General features: G+C 44.2%; 1 protein-coding gene across 11 annotated transcripts in view; it reads left to right on the forward strand.

Moving 5' to 3' along the window:
- LOC137432743 (histone-lysine N-methyltransferase EHMT1) overlaps window positions 1-17,471 on the forward strand; it is a 280,570-nt gene that overhangs the window by 186,684 nt on the left and 76,415 nt on the right. For all 11 annotated transcript variants that reach the window (XM_068124901.2, XM_078783567.1, XM_078783569.1 and 8 more), the window contains 2 exons: window positions 252-358; window positions 15,375-15,497. In XM_068124901.2, the coding sequence (XP_067981002.1) occupies window positions 252-358; window positions 15,375-15,497 (230 nt within the window). The remainder of the gene's footprint in view (window positions 1-251; window positions 359-15,374; window positions 15,498-17,471) is intronic.

Raw genomic sequence — 17,471 nt, forward strand, 5'->3', positions numbered from 1 at the left:
AGCATAATGGACCAGAGCCTAGATCTACTGTAATCTATACACCCCAATGAAGATGATAACAGGACCCTTCCTGCCCCTCCCGTATGGTGTAAGATTTTGTTCTGAACTTCTTCATGCTTGTTAAGGTGTCAGGTGCTTATGCAATTTTTGTCACACATTTATTGATTAGAACTTGTATTTCAAACATGCTTGATGTGTTTTTTTTTCTCCTTCCATGATCAACAATGTGTGTCTGACCATGTGCTCATCAGTTGAAGGTCTGGAGCCAAATAATGTGAATGAGAACCAAGGCAAGAAAACACCCATGCATGCTGCAGCAGAACATGGACACGTTGAGGTTCTTCACATTCTTATTCAGGTGATTACCTTGAATTGGTAACATTAAGTGATTCTTTACATGTGTCGTGGTGTTATCCCCCTGAAAATTCAATCAATTAATGGATAAAATTGTGTAAAACCAACAGTGGCTTGGTACTTTTACACATGACGGGGGTGGGGAGAGGGGGGGTGTGGAGGGGGGCAGGGGATCTCCCCTCGCAAGCTAGAGCATATTGTAAAAGAAACAGAAAAGGGGTTCATTGAGCATGTGAATTAATTCACTTGTGGGAGAGAAGTAGAGATTTTATTACCTTCTTTATCTTGCATTGGCTCTACCCACCTGTACAGTAGTGTCAACTACTATATTTGTTGTCAAAACGAATCTTTCTTCATTTCTTTGCCGTTCCCATCTATTCCTTCATTTTTATGCCTTCACTGGCAAAGTTACTGCAGGCATAATGCTTTTGGGCTGTCCGTCCAACTGTCCGTCCGTGTGTCCATCCATCCGTGATAGGTTTTCATTACTGTGATAACTTGAGAACAGCTGAAGGCATCTTATGTTAAACTTGGTGCAGGTATGTATGATAAGGTAAAGATTTACTGATTAGATTTTGGGGTCACAACGTCAAAGGTCAGAGGTCATGTTTGGCAAAAATCCTGTTATCACGATAACTTGTGAACCAGTGATGGGATTTTGACCAAAGTTGGTACAAATATGTATTATGATGCAAAGATAAACTGGTTTGATTTCTTGGGTGAAGAGGTCAAAGGTCAGAGTCTGTAATTGGTTTATAACTTGAGAACGGCTGAAGGGAACTAAGTCAAAGTTGGTAGTGATAAGATTTTGACGTCAAATGTCAGACATCCTGTTAGGTAAAAATTCTGTCACCAAGCTAACCTGTGAACCAGTGATGGGAATTTTAACAAACTTGGTATAGGTGTATAGGATGTAAAGATGAACTGATTGGATTATGGCATCAAGAGGTCAAAGGTCAGAGGTCATATCAGGGAAAAAATGTGATAACTTTAGAACAGCTGAAGGAATTTAAATGAAACTTCGTACAAGTATGTATCATGATGGAAACATGAACTGAGATTTTGGGGTCAAGAGGTCAAAGGTTCGAGGGAATGTTAAGTAAAAAATATTTTGTTACTGCGTAACTTAAGAACAGCTGAAGCGATCTAAGTAAAACTTGGTCAAGTGCGTATAATGATGTAATAATGTGAACAGAGGCATATGGGTCGAGGTTGTGACATCGAAGAGTGTCATTTTAGTCTATCACAGTTTCAGTTTCTTGGATCCCAGCCTTCTTTTAATTGTTTGCAGTTAGCCAAGAACTTATTTTCGGCTGCTGCACCATTATACACTAGAAGAAGAAAGCAGTTTCATGGACATTTATTTTGCACAATGTTAAATTAAGAGGAAGAGGGAGCAGCCAATCCGCATGGAGCAAAAGTCTGGCGCTATCTCCAATTCTGCATAATGTCAAAGAGAGACAATTTGGGAGCTAATTAATAACCATTCAGCATTGAGTAAGACATAGGCAATGCATGACTGTTTTTGGAGGTTATTTTTTCAGGGCAATTCTGCATTGGATCCAAAACCCCAGAAGGCTTGATTTAACAAGACCGAAAGTCTAACATCGGCGTAGCGGGGCTTGTTTGATACTTTAGTTGAGGATAGTATGACCTGGGTGGGGATACCAGTACAATGAACCAACCATACACCGCTTCAATCTTGAAACTTTGCAATAACGACAAAGGGATTGCAGTTCTACGATTATATTTACTATATTATTAGTATTAATGCTATTATTATTATTAGTATTATTATTACGAAAACAATACTATTGTAATAGTTTATTCTATGTTTCAAGTCAACAATGAACCAACCATACACTGCTTCATTCTAGAAACTTTGCAATAACGACAAAGGGATTGCAGTGTTACTATTATATTTACTATGTTATTAGTATTAACACTATTATTATTATTGCAAAAACAACACTGCTGTATTATTATAATAATAATAATAACATCATAATAATCGGCTTATTCCAAAAAGACTTTCACAGCCATAGGTTGAATTACAGTCAATTTACAAATACTGCATTTTGATTACAATAATAAGTTACAATAATAACATATGATGCAGCAAGATGCAAGTTATAGAATGCAGAAACCAATATAAAGTTATTTCAACACAAAAAGACCAGAAGGAAAATATGAAAGGCAATATAAAGTATTGCAATTTAAAATCTCAAAATAAAGAAGTAGATCAAAACAATCAATTGTCGAAGAGTAGACCCAGAGTGGTGCACAACAAAGGCACCATGAAGTACAGCAAGAAAAAAATAAAAAGACAAGAAAGCAAGAAAACAAACAAACAAGTACAGATACATTCAAAGTACACCGCCCCCATGCCAAATAATTAAATATCCGACAGGGCGGCATTGCCGGGGCGCCTCAGGTGCCCGGCAATACCGCAGTGCAGCTTATAGAGACTCCATTGGGAGGGAGAGGTGTACAATAATTGATTGATTAATTGCATAATTAAAATCATCAAAAGATTATCATAAAATATTTTCTTAATCAATTGGCTAATAGCATAACTAAACCACTAGTGCTTCATCCGAAGATGTATCTTTTAGAAATTTAATTAAATAAGTCATTAATAAAAAATTAAATAATTAATTGATTAATCAATAAATAATTAATCGATTAAATGATTCATCAATAAATCAAAAATATCCTTTGTAGCCACATCACTTGGTCACTGCCATGTCCAAATATCAGCTTCCTAGCTCAAAAGGTGCCTGAGATATTGCCCAGATGAGAAAGAAAATAAATAAATGATTAATAATAAAAATAAATATTAATCATAAAAAAATTAAATAGTTAATCAATTGGGTAATAGAGTACATAAACCACCACCATTTCATCCGAATTTGTAACTTTAAAATAATTAATTAATTATTTTCATTGAAAGTCATTCATTGAATAATTAAATAATTAATCGATTGATTAATTAATCAATAAATCAAAAATAGCCTTGACAGCCAAATCACTTGGTCACTGTCATGTCCAAATATTAGCTTCCTTGCTCAAAAGGTGACTGAGATATTGCCAAGATGAGAAAGAAAACAGGAAACAGGAAACAGGATTTCCAAACAGGAAATCAGAGCTGTCTCCCTTGACATATCAAGGGCCTTTGATACGGTCTGGCACCCAGCTCTGCTCACCAAACTCTCCTCCTATGGTATCCATGGAAATCTCCATGCATGGCTTGCGGACTTCCTCTCTGGTCGTAGTCAACGTGTGGCCCTGAATGGATTTCTCTCATCTCCCCTTCCTGTTCAGGCTGGAGTTCCCCAAGGAAGTGTGCTGGGCCCTGTGCTTTTTCTGGTCTTTATCAATGATCTCTCTGACTCTCTGGAAAATCCTCTCTATCTCTTTGCTGATGACTCCACTCTCTGCCGCTCCATTCCTCTTCCCTCAGATAGGCAGTCTGCAGCCTCCTCACTCTCTGAAGACCTGGACAAAATCACAGACTGGTCAAACAAGTGGAACATGTCTTTCAATCCTGCCAAATCTCACTCTCTTACTATGTCTCTCCGAAAAGATCGACTGGACAACCCTCCCATCTACTTTCTCAACAATCCTCTCCAAGAAGTTCTGTCACTCAAGCTTTTGGGTCTCACTATCTGCCATGATCTTTCTTGGGAAAACCACATTTCCAAGCTGGCCTCCAAAGCCAGTCGCCGACTGGGCATCCTCCGTCGTGCGAAGTCCTTCCTCGGCACACCTGAGCTCCTCACCACATACAAGGCTTTCATCCGCAGCTCAATGGAATACTGTTCTCCCCTATGGGCTGGTGCTCCTGCCTCACACCTGGCTCGGCTTCACGCTGTTGAATCCAAAGCTTTCAAAATCATTGGAATCTCCCGCGATGAAGCTATCTCTGAGGGCCTTTCACTCACTCACCGCAGGCAGGTAGGTGGTCTTTCTGTCTTCTACCGACTCCTCTCCGGCCTTGCTCCCCCAGCTCTCTCCGTGCTCTGTCCCCCAAATATTCCTACAGGTCGCACAAGATCTGCCAGCAACCCTCTGATGGTTAAACTGCCGAAATCTCGGCTCTCTGCTCACCTTCACTCTTTCATTCCTCTTTTCTCCCGCCTGTGGAACAAACTCCCACACTCCCTTCAATCCCTCTCCTCCCTCCAGGTCTTTAAAACAGCTGTTCACCACCATCTCTTATCTTCCCCCATCCATAACCTTGATCTTTTCTACCCCCACTAATTCACCCCAGATCCACCTTGTTTGAAATTCCAACTTATTTCCTGGAAATCCTGGTAGTGTCCATATGTTTATACCTCTCCCACCCCCCCCCCCCCCTTCACATGCCTCCCCCCCTTCACATGCCTCCCCCCTTCACATGCCTCCCCCCCAAAGCCCTCTCCCTCCCACAGATCTCTCGATGTCTCCATGTATCTCGGTCCCTGCTCTCAAATGTTGTGTTTGTGTCCTTCCCCCTCTCTCCCCATCTTGTCTACCGCTCCCGATGTTATTTGTTTTATGTGTCTGTTTGTCTTTCTGTGTGATTAATTTTCGCTCTTTCACGAGCCTCGATCTTGTATACAAAAAAAAAAAAAAAAAAAAAAAAAAAAAAAGATTAATAATGAAAATAAATAAATAATTATCATTAATATTTTAAATAATTAATCAATTGGTTCATAGAACACATTAACCACCACCATTTCATCCAAATCTGTCTGGCGTTGGCTTAGCGGCTAGGGTGCCAGCTTAGGATCCTAGGATCCTGGGTTCGAATCCCGGTCGATCACTGAATTAACGCCAGGGGGGTTGACTCAGCCTATCATCCTTCCGGGGTCGGCTAATTGAGTACCAGTTCACTGGTAATTCCCTGTTTGTCGTAAAAGGCAACAAACAGGTTGGTGGCAGGAAGGGCAACCGGCCGTAAAACATTGCTTCAAAAAGGGGACCGAAAAACAACAACCACGGTGCCCGAAAAAGGCCAACCCCTGCTTGTGGGGAAAGATGGCCTCTAAAGGTGGTTTTATTTCATCCAAATCTGTAACTAAAAAAAAAAAAAAAATTGGTCATTAATCGAATATTTAAATAATTAATCGATTAATTGATTCTTTGATTAATCAATAAATCAAAAATAGCCTTTTCAGCCAAATCGCTTGGTCATTGTGCATGTCCAAATATCAGCTTCTTAACTCAAAAGGTGCCTGAGATAATGCCCAGAAGAGAAAGGAAATGTATAAGTACTCAATTAATCGCTAATAATTAAATAACTAATCAATTAATTGATTAATCAATAAATAAAAATGATATTTTACAGCCAAATCACTTGGTCATTGGCATGTCCAAATATCAGCTTCCTAGCTCAAAAGGTGCCTGAAATAATGCCCAGAAGAGAAAGGAAATGTATAAGTACTTAATTAATCGCTAATAATTAAATAACTCATCAATTAATTGATTAATCAAAAAAACAAAAAATACCGTTTTTGACAAAGTACTTGCTCACTATTGTGTCAAAATTTCAGCTTCCTAGCTCAAAGGATGGCTGAGATATCGCCCGGCCAAATAAACAAACAAGAAAGCAAGAAAACAAACAAACAAACAACCAGAGTGAAAACTGAGTATTCCCTTTCAGTGTGCGTCATTGCCGAGCCCCCCTCGGTGCCCAGCAATGACGTTATGCAGCGCCTGGAGATGGCACAGGAAAGGTGCGGTGTACAACAAACAAACAACCAGAGTGAAAACTGAGTACTCCCTTTCAGCGTGCGTCATTGCCAAGCCCCTTTCGGTGCCCGGCAATGACGTTATGCAGCGCCTGGAGACGGCATAGGAAAGGTGTGGTGTACAATAAAGCTGTACCAAGCCTCCCCATAACGTTTAACCAGACCGTAGAAACCATGGAGGCTGTGACATTGACTGTCACCCCGACCTCCATCCCACAACTCCGGCGATATCCACAGCGTTTTTGCAGAAAAACATGGAGAAGTCCCCTGCACACGCAGCTGAGAACACCAAGGTCCACATGCAGGCCAAGCAGCAGGCGGAGGGATGCAGGAACAAGCACAGTGGTGGGCCGAATGGCGAGCAGATCAAGTCATGAGCAGAGGGAGGGCAGCCGTGGCAGGAAGGGGGTGCCCCTCTGTGATGCCAAGGCAGATCCAAAACGTCTCTGACAAAACCAAGGAGAAGCATGCAACACAGAGCCAGGTGTGCAATGCAGCGTCAGGTGCGCAATGCAGAGCCAGGTGTGCAATGCAGAGCCAGGTGCGCAATGGAAAGCCAGCTACGCAACGGAGAGTTAGGTGCGCAACGCAGAGCCAGGTGTGCAACGCAGAGCCAGGTGTGCAACGGAGAGCCAGGTGTGCAACGGAGAGCCAGGTGCGCAATGCAGAGCCAGGTGCGCAACGGAGAGCCAGGTGCGCAACGGAGAGCCAGGTGCGCAACGGAGAACCAGGTGCGCAACGGAGAGCCAGGTGCGCAGCGTTGAGCCAGGTGCGCAATGGAGAGCGAGGTGCGCAATGCAGAGCCAGGTGCGCAACACAGATCCAGGTGCGCAACGCAGAGCCAGGAGTGCAACGCAGAGCCAGGAGTGCAACGCAGAGCCAGGAGTGCAACGCAGAGCCAGGAGCGCAACGGAGAGCCAGGAGCGCAACGCAGAGCCAGGAGCACAACGGAGAGCCAGGAGCGCAACGGAGAGCCAGGTGCGCAACGGAGAGCCAGGAGCGCAACGGAGAGCCAGGAGCGCAACGGAGAGCCAGGAGCGCAACGGAGAGCCAGGAGCGCAACGGAGAGCCAGGAGCGCAACGGAGAGCCAGGAGCGCAACGGAGAGCCAGGAGCGCAACGGAAAGCCAGGAGCGCAACGGAGAGCCAGGAGTGCAACGGAGAGCCAGGTGCGCAACGGAGAGCCAGGTGCGCAACGGAGAGCCAGGTGCGCAACGGAGAGCCAGGTGCGCAACGGAGAGCCAGGAGCGCAACGGAGAGCCAGGAGCGCAACGGAGAGCCAGGAGCGCAACGGAGAGCCAGGAGTGCAACGGAGAGCCAGGTGCGCAACGGAGAGCCAGGTGCGCAACGGAGAGCCAGGTGCGCAACGGAGAGCCAGGTGCGCAACGGAGAGCCAGGTGCGCAACGGAGAGCCAGGTGCGCAACGGAGAGCCAGATGCGCAATGGAGAGCCAGGTATGCAACGGAGAGAGAGGTGTGCAACACAGAGCCAGGTGTGCAGCCAGAAGTCGAAATCCAGGGCAGTTTCGGTCCAGCCAGCAGCCCAAGGACAGCATGGGCACGAAGGCACAATGCAGTGCCAAGAATATGACACCACGGAAGACTCGCAAAGTTTTCAGGCATTCTTCCATCACGATCCTTGCTCAAAACCCCGCCGATGAAACCCACCGCCAGAAACGTCCCGGCCACTGCAAGAGCGGCCAGAAAGGTCATGAACCCGAACATCACAAAAACTGCCACATCCACGAACGCAGTCCATTCTGGCATGGAAGGGGGGGGGGGGGGGTGCACCTCGCTGGCGCCGAGACCATTGGAGGGTTGGTCACTGCAGAACCACGTAGGCCTCAGAGGCAGAACCCCATCACCGAACCGTGCGATACAGGGAGCTAAAGGTGTCTGGACAGTCATTATGAATCCATATTGAAGCATTGGAACTCCCTCGTTTGCTAAATTTAAATATGAATTAAAATAAACTAAAAACAAAACTGCAAAACTAAAGGACTCTTTTCACCACGAGTCACACGAACAATACCGTCTAATCCTGGTATTAGTGTATTCTATGTTTCGAGTCAACAATGAACCAACCATACCGCCACATCCATCCTTCAATCTAGAAACTTTGCAATAACGACAAAGGGGTTGCAGTGTTACGATTATATTTACTATATTATTTGTATTAACTCTATTATTAATATTACGAAAACAATACTACTGTATTAAGAAACCGAGGCTAATTTGTCCGAAGCAGCCTGAAGGTGAGCCATGAAGGCATAAAGCCTTCGTTGTGTCGTTCTGTGTCGTTGGAAGACCCGTAACACCGAAGCTTTTGATATTTGATGGTCATTTTAACAATCGGTTTGTTTGTGTTTCACACTGAATAAAAACATAAAGGTAGAGCATGGCGATTGTGATACATGACAGGTTCGACAATATGTTCGGCCTGAACGAAATTGGAATCAAAATGGCTGTGTGCGGAGTCAATCGCCGTACCGCCGTAATGATATCAGACGTAATCACATCACCCTGTCATGTGACCAGATACTCTGATTGGTATACATTTGAGGGGACATACATACATACAGTCGTGGCCAAATATATTGGCACTCTTGCACGTTTTTCAAATAACTCATGCGGACAAAAGTATTTGGTCTCCACAATTCTTTATTTCACTGTTAATATTACAGAACCTTTGTTTTTGATTCAGAACTTAATATATCCTTTTAAATCAGAAAATAAAAAGAAATAGCATGGATAAAATTATTGACACCCTTGACTTAATATTTGATAACACAGACTTTGGACAAAATAACTCTAGTCAAGCGCTTTCTATAGCCATGAATGAGCCTCCTTACACCTCTCCACTGGCAGTTTGGCCCATTCTTCTTGTGCAAACTGCTCCAGTTCTCGCAGATTTGAAGGGTGCCTTATCCCAACTGCTGTTTTCAAATCTCCCCAAAAGTGTTCAATGGGATTTATATCTGGACTCATTACTGGCCACTTTGCTAAACTTAGAGAACTTAAAGCACATCATCTGAACTTCGAGAAGATGTGCTTTACCAAAAAGCTCCAATTTGGTCTCATCTGTCCACAGGACATTCTCCCAGAAGGATTTTGGCTTGTTCAGGTGTGTTTTGGCAAACTCCAGTTGGGCTTTCTTATGTCTCTCTCTCCTCAGTGGGGTCCTCCTGGGTCTCCTACCATATAACCCCCTTTCATTGAGTTGGCGACGGATGGTGTGAGTTGAAACTGTCGAACCTTGTGTCTGAAGGTCAGCTTGAATCTATTTAGCAGTTGATCGAGGTACTTTCTCCACCAATCGAACAATCCTTCGCTGCAATCTTAGATCAAGTTTTCTCTTGCGGCCACGTCCAGCTGCAGTGCCATGGGCCTTAAACCTCCTGATAACATTGTTTACGGTGGACACAGGAACATCAAGGTCTCTGGAGATGGACTTGTAGCCTTGACATTGTCCATGCTTGGCTACAATCTTGTGTCTGACCGCCTCAGACAATTCTTTGGTTTTCTTTCTTTTCTCCATGCTCATTGCGGTCTGCGATTGTGATTTGCAATCTGCGATTGTGACATGGCTCACACAGTGACACAAAACAGCAGAATAATTCCTTTTCTCCATATGATTCCTTTTCTCTATTCAAACTGATTGAATGAGTGATTTTTATATTGCAGGCACGAATTATTTCTAACAACTTCTAAAAGGTGCCAACAATATTGTCCGGGCTATTTTAGGATTTCTGTGTGGAATAAGCTGAGATTCAGTACTTTTTTCACCTTTTTACCCTTGCCAGAGGAGAGTGTATTGCATTTGAGTCCGTTTGTTTGTCTGTTTGTTTGTCTGCTTGTCCGCACAGAATAAATATGATTTTCTCTGCAACCGTTGGTCCGATTGACAGGAAATTTTCACCATAGGTGCAACTCCACCTGTAGAATTTTTTTAATGATAATCATGACGTCATAGGTCACGTGATTCGGCCGCCATCTTTGGAAAAATCGAAAAACTTTGCACCTCTATATCTCCGAAAGTGCTGAATAGAAAAAATTGAGACATGGCTCATTGCAAAGAACTCTCCATAGGGAATAAAATATGTTAATGATGATGTCATAGGTGCCTCCATTATGACGTCATAATTCGACACGTACAAAACTTCATCCGATTAAGATGAAATTTCTTGAGCATAATCTAGGAATAAATTAGTTTTGAAAAAAAAAGAATGATGACGTCATCGGTCACGTGGTTCGGCCGCCAATTTTTTTTTTTTTTTTTTTTTTTTTTTTTTGTATACTGAATCGAGACTCGTGAAAGTTTTATATTTTGTTTTAAGCCATATTTGTTTTAAGCCAAAGCCATATTTGTTTTAACACAAAAGCCTTAAAAACCACTGAAAATACATCCTGGCGTGTGTTTTGCAATCTGCGATTGCTCTTTTTCTGGTTTTGTTTTGTTCCTCTGCAAACCAAAGAAATGCATTTGTGGATACCAAAATATTTTTAAATTTAAACATTTTTCTTGAAGAAATAGGATGCTGAAGAGCACTTACCTGAACGGCCTCCACCTGACCCTTCAACCTGTATAAATTAACTCAAACAACACGGTTTTTAAATGTACAAAAAGAAACAGGTTTATCTATCTATAATTCCAGTAATCTCTGTGTGTTTGTTTGTACGTTTGTTTGTCTGTGACCGCTGTTTCTCGACAACCACGGGTCCGATATACTTTAAACTTGCCAGGTATATTGCTGGGGACCCGAGGATGTGCCTTTTCAAGGTTTCATATTAATCGGACAATTACTTACCGAGCTATGTCCAAAAAACGATTCAACCAATCAGAGAGCAGCGAGCTATCGCGTGTGCCGAACGTGGCGGACACACTCTGCCTCGGATGGCACATTTGAGAGCGTATTCATTTATTTCACGTTTGCAAACTATGTTGGCGCTATGTTGGCGTTAAACTATGTTTTAAAACTAATAAAAACCATTTCATCTAAATAGAGGGGGGGGGGGGGGGGGGGGATTGTCACTGTACTCGCAAGCCGTTCGCCGTTCGCTTTGGCGTTGCGAATGGACCAACACATTTCATGGACCAAACCATTTCATGTAAAGCGTTCGCCGTTCGCTTTGGCGTTGCGAATGGACCAAAACATTTCATGGACCAAACCATTTCATGTAAATAGAGGGGGGGATATAATTTTAGATATAGATATAGTACGGGCATGCTCTAGTTTAAATAAATGCCGGTAACAAAGAAACGCACGATAAACTAAATTCCTGAATGGGACGTCCCCACAAACAGCCTTGAAAACAGACGAAAGGGAAGGATAACTGAAAATAAATGTGTGTGTGTGCACTTAACGCTGATCGCTGGTGGGGTCGCATCAGGGGTCGTCAAAATTGCCTGGTCCGTCGGCAGGAACCGCTCGCTCGTTGGCGGGAACCACCCGTTGGTTGGCGGGAACCCAGGCCTCGCTGTGTCTCGCACTGCAGCGAGCCGGCAGCGCTCGTCCACGCATCGTTCCTGCCTGGATACTTGCAGCTCTCCGCCCACAGAAGGTGGGAAACTGGACTGGGGGATGAGGGCGGATGGACAGTCCACTGGGGGATGAGGGGTCCAGTCCATTGGATGAGGGCTGGGAAATTGCCCAGCAAAGTCTCGGAACGCGGGCGTTTATGATGAAGCCTCCCCGTGCAGAGAGCAAGCACAACCGTTCGCTTTAACATCCAGAACGAGAAGGGAAAAATGTCCGCCGCTCCAACTATTTTACACGCCGCTCTCTGACGTCATCGGTCGTGCTTCACCAATCAGCGAGTTGCTCCCTACAGTCCTTCCTATCAATCAAAACACTGACCACTCACTGCCCTTCTGGGCGTGGCCCCACGGACCCGCCTGCTTCGATGTTGCTATCCAAGTTGGTGTTATCAGCCATAGCACTCCATGTCCTGCTTCCGGTAGGCTTTTTAATTCGTGCCATTAAATGCACGACTCTAGCTCTACGTGTGGTGTATTGTCAAAAGGAACAAAGGAATAAATTACAGAGGTATCGACATACAAGGGATAATTACCCCTTAATCCCTGTGCTAATTAACATACCCCACTCCTCGTAAGGGGGACGAAGATACACTTTAATCCGAACACACGATTTATCGGATCCCTACTTATTACATGGTGGTTCTTCTTCCTCACGACAATCGGAGCACACTAATCTATACAAATCTACCTGGTTCCAAGGTAATCACTGCCTACCCCCTAAAAACATAACAATATTTTAGAAAATTAATAACATTATCCATTTTTAAGCATATCGGCCAAGTATGTAAGAGTGTTCAGTTAAAAACAAGGCTTGTTGGCCTACAATTATAGTGTATCCTGCCGTTATGCTATAATTGCTGCAGAGAAACTTGTTTGATACCACAAGTATTATTTGCTTCCCCAATTCCACAGCAATGTACAACTCTACCAGTAGGTTGATACTGAGCATCATGAGCATTCGATGTGGACTTAATGGCTCAAAACAATGCACCAGTACAAATACCTGATAATCGTGATCACAAATACATGGTCACACTGGTATCACAATCAACTGACCTTGCCCCTTATTGGGGCATTATTAGGACTAGCCGAAACCCGTGGAACATCCACGGAAGGGAGTATGTGGTGTATGGATAGAGTGTACCATTATGGATGGCATAGGGGATTTGCTTGTCCGAGTAAGAGTTAGGAAGAAAGATGAGAATGAAGAGTGCGTATATGCACAACGATCGCCGACACCGGCACAAATGCATGCTCTGGATTGCCCACTCAGTGGACGGCTTGCTTTCGCCTTCGCCTGTCCAATCAGCGGACGGCTTGCTTCGCCTTCGCCCAGCAGACGCCAATACGATGGCGTCGTAATATGGCGTCGTATCGGCAGTTAATCGGATGCTTTTGGGTCCCAACGTCGGCTAATTCAGATTTTTCGAGTATGTCTGTACGTGATAAACAAAGAGCGCGGTTCGTAGATCGTAAATCCATTAGTGCCGTGGGCATCTGGTCACTGGGTGCGGCGTAAAAGGGATAACAAAGTCGAGTCCTTACGCTATTATTATATAGATTATTATATAGATAGCTCTTAAAGGTCCACAGCTACGGAATCTCACTTAAAATGCATTTGATGTCATCTAAATGTCTTTTTATGGTGAATTCAAATATGGCATTGATTTTTTGTTATATTCACTCTGAAACATTAAAAATGAAAGAAAACCGAACCACTTGGGAACGCCCCTAAAAATTCTGCCCCATTCCTCAAAGCCGATGACGTAATCCATGTGACGTCACCTCCAGAACGCAGCTCACTCGCAAGCATGCTCCACGTGCATTTGCTTGATACAAAACAAACACTTATTTTAACTCCGATTTACATTCCGTTTCCACTTTTAGTGAGAAGTAGGGGTCTGTGCAACCATTCATAAACTTTATTTGGTGCAAATCGGATAATTTTTAGCCGAGTTACCTCAGACCGCGAGTTGTTATTTATATATTAATTCACACATAGTTGAGTACGTGCAGGCCGCTCCACGGAGCGACCTTGCGGGCTTGTTTTAACTCCGATTTACATTCTGTTTCCACTTTTAGTGAGAAGTAGGGGTCTGTGCAACCATTCATAAACGTTATTTGGTGCAAATCGGATAATTTTTAGCCGAGTTACCTCAGACCGCGAGTTGTTATTTATATATTAATTCACACATAGTTGAGTACGTGCAGGCCGCTCCACGGAGCGACCTTGCGGGCTTGTTTTAACTCCGATTTACATTCTATTTCCACTTTTAGTGAGAAGTAGGGGTCTGTGCAACCATTCATGAACTTTATTTGGTGCAAATCGGATAATTTTTAGCCGAGTTACCTCAGACCGCGAGTTGTTATTTATATAATTCACACATAGTTGAGTACGTGCAGGCCGCTCCACGGAGCGACCTTGCGGGCTTGTTTTAACTCCGATTTACATTCTATTTCCACTTTTAGTGAGAAGTAGGGGTCTGTACAACCATTCATGAACTTTATTTGGTGCAAATCGGATAATTTTTAGCCGAGTTACCTCAGACCGTGAGTTGTTATTTATATAATTCACACATAGTTGAATACGACCCGAGAATCGCAACGTCACTCCATTTAACTTTATTAAAATGACGATAAAGACGTTTCCTTATATATCCTAATTTAAAATGTTCAAGGGAATAAAAAGACCATTTGGTTCACACCACCCATGTTCACACCACTCGACTGTCCAATCAGCGGACGGCTCGCATCGCCTTCGCCCAGCAGACGCCAATACGATGGCGTCGTAATATGGCGTCGTATCGGCCGTTAATCGGATGCTTTTGGGTCCCAAAGTCGGCGAATTCAGATTTTTCGAGTATGTCTGTACGTGATAAACAAAGAGCGCGGTTCGTAGATCGTAAATCCAAATAGTGCCGTGGGCATCGGGTCACTGGGTGCGGCGTAAAAGGGATAACAAAGTCGAGTCCTTACGCTATTATTATATAGATTATAGATATAGTCCTTCATGCATCACTAAAGGCCTACAATGTGGCCTTGCAAATTGCTCAAAGGAATAAGTCACTTCATATTTACAATTAACATCGTCAATCCGGCTTCACACATACTCTGGCAATATACATTTTGCTGGCAATATACAAAATATACAAAACTGGCAATATACAAAACTTCACACATACACTGGCATAATAGTATGCAATATACTGTACATCAAAATCATTCTACATACCTGGTTCATGAGGTGTTCATAGAAATACATTTTGCTGTTCGAGTTGTTCATTGGAGTAATAACTCCTCCAATAAGATTGAAATGATTGTACAGTATATTACACACCTATAATGTTCTGTATGAAGCCTGGTGTTGGCTTAGCGGTTAGGGTGCTGGCTTGAGATCCTAGGATCCTGGGTTCACATCCCAGTCAATCACTGAATTAACACCAGGGGGGTTGACTCAGCCTGTCATCCCTTTGAGGTCGGCAAATTGAGTACCAGTTCACTGGTAATTCCTTATGTGTCGCAAGAGTCGACTAACAGGGTTGGCGGCAGGAAGGCCATCCGGCCATAAAACATTGCTTCAAAAAGGGGACCACGGTGCCCAAAAAAGGCCAACCCCTGCTCTGCGGGGAAAAATGGCCTCAAATGGTGGTGTATATATATATATATATATATATATATATAATGTTCTGTATCTTGTGACAGTACCAGCTTTCACAGATTCATCTGCCTGTTTTCTGTGATTCCTTAGGCTGGAGGCAACATCGACCCACCCAATGATGATCTGAGGACACCGCTCCTGCTTGCAGCTGAGAACAACCAACTTGAAGTTACCAAATACTTGATCAAAGCAGGAGCATCTCTCAGGCAGAAGGTCAACTTGTGTTTTATACCGTCCGAATTTTAAACGATAAAAAATAGTGTTGTAAGTGTCATGGAGGAGCTCATACATATTGTTATGAATTTGGGTATAGGAATATCTAGAGCCAGATAGATCTGTATAGGTAGGTATCCAACTGTCGTGATAGGGAATCTACCTGTAATAAGTTCTATGTTTAGTCCGGTTTGTCGGGATAAGCTGTATTGATGTCCCCGCTACGAGGGAGTAGGGCGTGCTAAATAGTGCAGGGATTATGGATAAGATTCCTTTGTTCGTTGTCCCCCCTGTCGCCAAACTTTTGTCCCTTGTGGCAACGCACTCATATAAACACTTAGATAGGCCCTTAGCGAACATTAAATAATTCCCCTTCCCTTACAATGACCTTGGAAGAAGGCCGGCAGGAAGCCAGATCGGGGCACCGCCGGATGGCCGCCGCCAGCCGCACCACCAGCTGGCCTAGCAACATCGCGTGAGACAAGCTATAACCACGCCACAGGGAACGTGTGATTGGTTGGCGCGGAAGGCGCAAGCCGTGCACCAATCAGCGCGGAAGGCACGAGGAGGTTCGGGAGATGGCGGGAAGCTACGAGGCTCTGATTGGTAACGCGCCAGAACTGACGTCACATGCCAAGTTAGAAAAGGGCTCGCTGACGTGCTTCGCTCTCTTCTTCGTGCTGGGATCTTTGCTCTTGGTATTGAGTCGTGCTGGTCCTTCGCTCTTCGTTGTTCGTTCTTGGCTCTTAGCTCTTCGTACTGAGAGGTCCTGGTGGTCGTTGGCGTCGTCCCTGAATCTTTTGGGGTCTGGAGCTTGGAGCGGTGCTCGGTGCCCGGTGCTTTTTGGTGCTGTGAGCGAACGGACCTCGTGGGCGGTCGACGAGGAGCCTGGAGTGGGGCGGGTCGCTCGGGCCTGGCAGAGCTCGTGGGCGAGGCGGACTGAGGGAGCCGCGTTGGACGGTGGACAAGACTGCTGACAGATAAGCTCGCACCCACGAACCATTACACGACGGACAGTTATTTTTGTAATTAATTTTCCTTTGTCTTGTTTCTGAGGTGAGGTGTGCGGGTTCCCGATTTAGGACATTTTATTACCGGCGCGTATTTTCCTGTCCCGCTATCTCTTGTAAAATAAACCCTTGCATTATTTTCCCTTTCCATTCAAAATCTAGTGTTCGTTGAGTTAATTCCCCTGCAGGATCGGAGCTGCGGTTGGATCGCTATAGGTAAGCGCTTCCGCCTCTTCCTCTTTACTTCTTCCTCCCGCCGTTTATAGCCGAATCCGAGTTGGTCGGCGCCTCAATTAAATCCGTTTGGTCATTCGCGAGCCCTGGTGTTAACCGGAGGGTATTCGCACGACAATTGGTGTCAGAAGTAAGGATCTGGGCCCGTCGAACAAACTTTTTTTTGTCCGCGGCGAAAGATCGACACGGTCGGGCGTACATTGCGCCCGACATTCGGACGAAAAATTTTCACAGTCCGAGGTGAAAATGTTGTATAGTCGATTGGGCTTGCACGACGCGAAAGGTGCGTCATAAAATTTAGATCGATTTTTGATATAAAATACGCGTGGGGGAAGCGACCTCTTCTTTACGGATGGAAGAGGTAAGCAATATGGAAGGAAGAATGGAAGATGGGCATAGCATTGGAAGTGAATCGAAGGTGTTTGGGGTGGAGCATAGTGATGGAACTTCCCCCGCCACAGAGACGGGTCCTTTAACTTACCAAACCATATTCAATCTATTGAAGGCCCATTATGAATGAATGAATAACAAAATGGATGCCCATTTTGAAGAAATGAGGAGAGATAGGAAAAAATATACTGAACAAAGGGAAGCCAAAACGAAAGAAACGGGAACCCCCCATGTGAACAAACGAATGAAATAAAGAAAGAACAAAAGAATGATTCACATGGGGCCCAGGAGGAGACAAGGGTGGCAGAATTGGAAGCAAATCGGGGGGAGTTAACTGGGA

The sequence above is a fragment of the Myxine glutinosa genome, chromosome 8 (assembly GCF_964187855.1).
Source record: "Myxine glutinosa chromosome 8, kmMyxGlut1.1, whole genome shotgun sequence".
In the NCBI taxonomy this organism is placed as follows: domain Eukaryota; kingdom Metazoa; phylum Chordata; class Myxini; order Myxiniformes; family Myxinidae; genus Myxine; species Myxine glutinosa.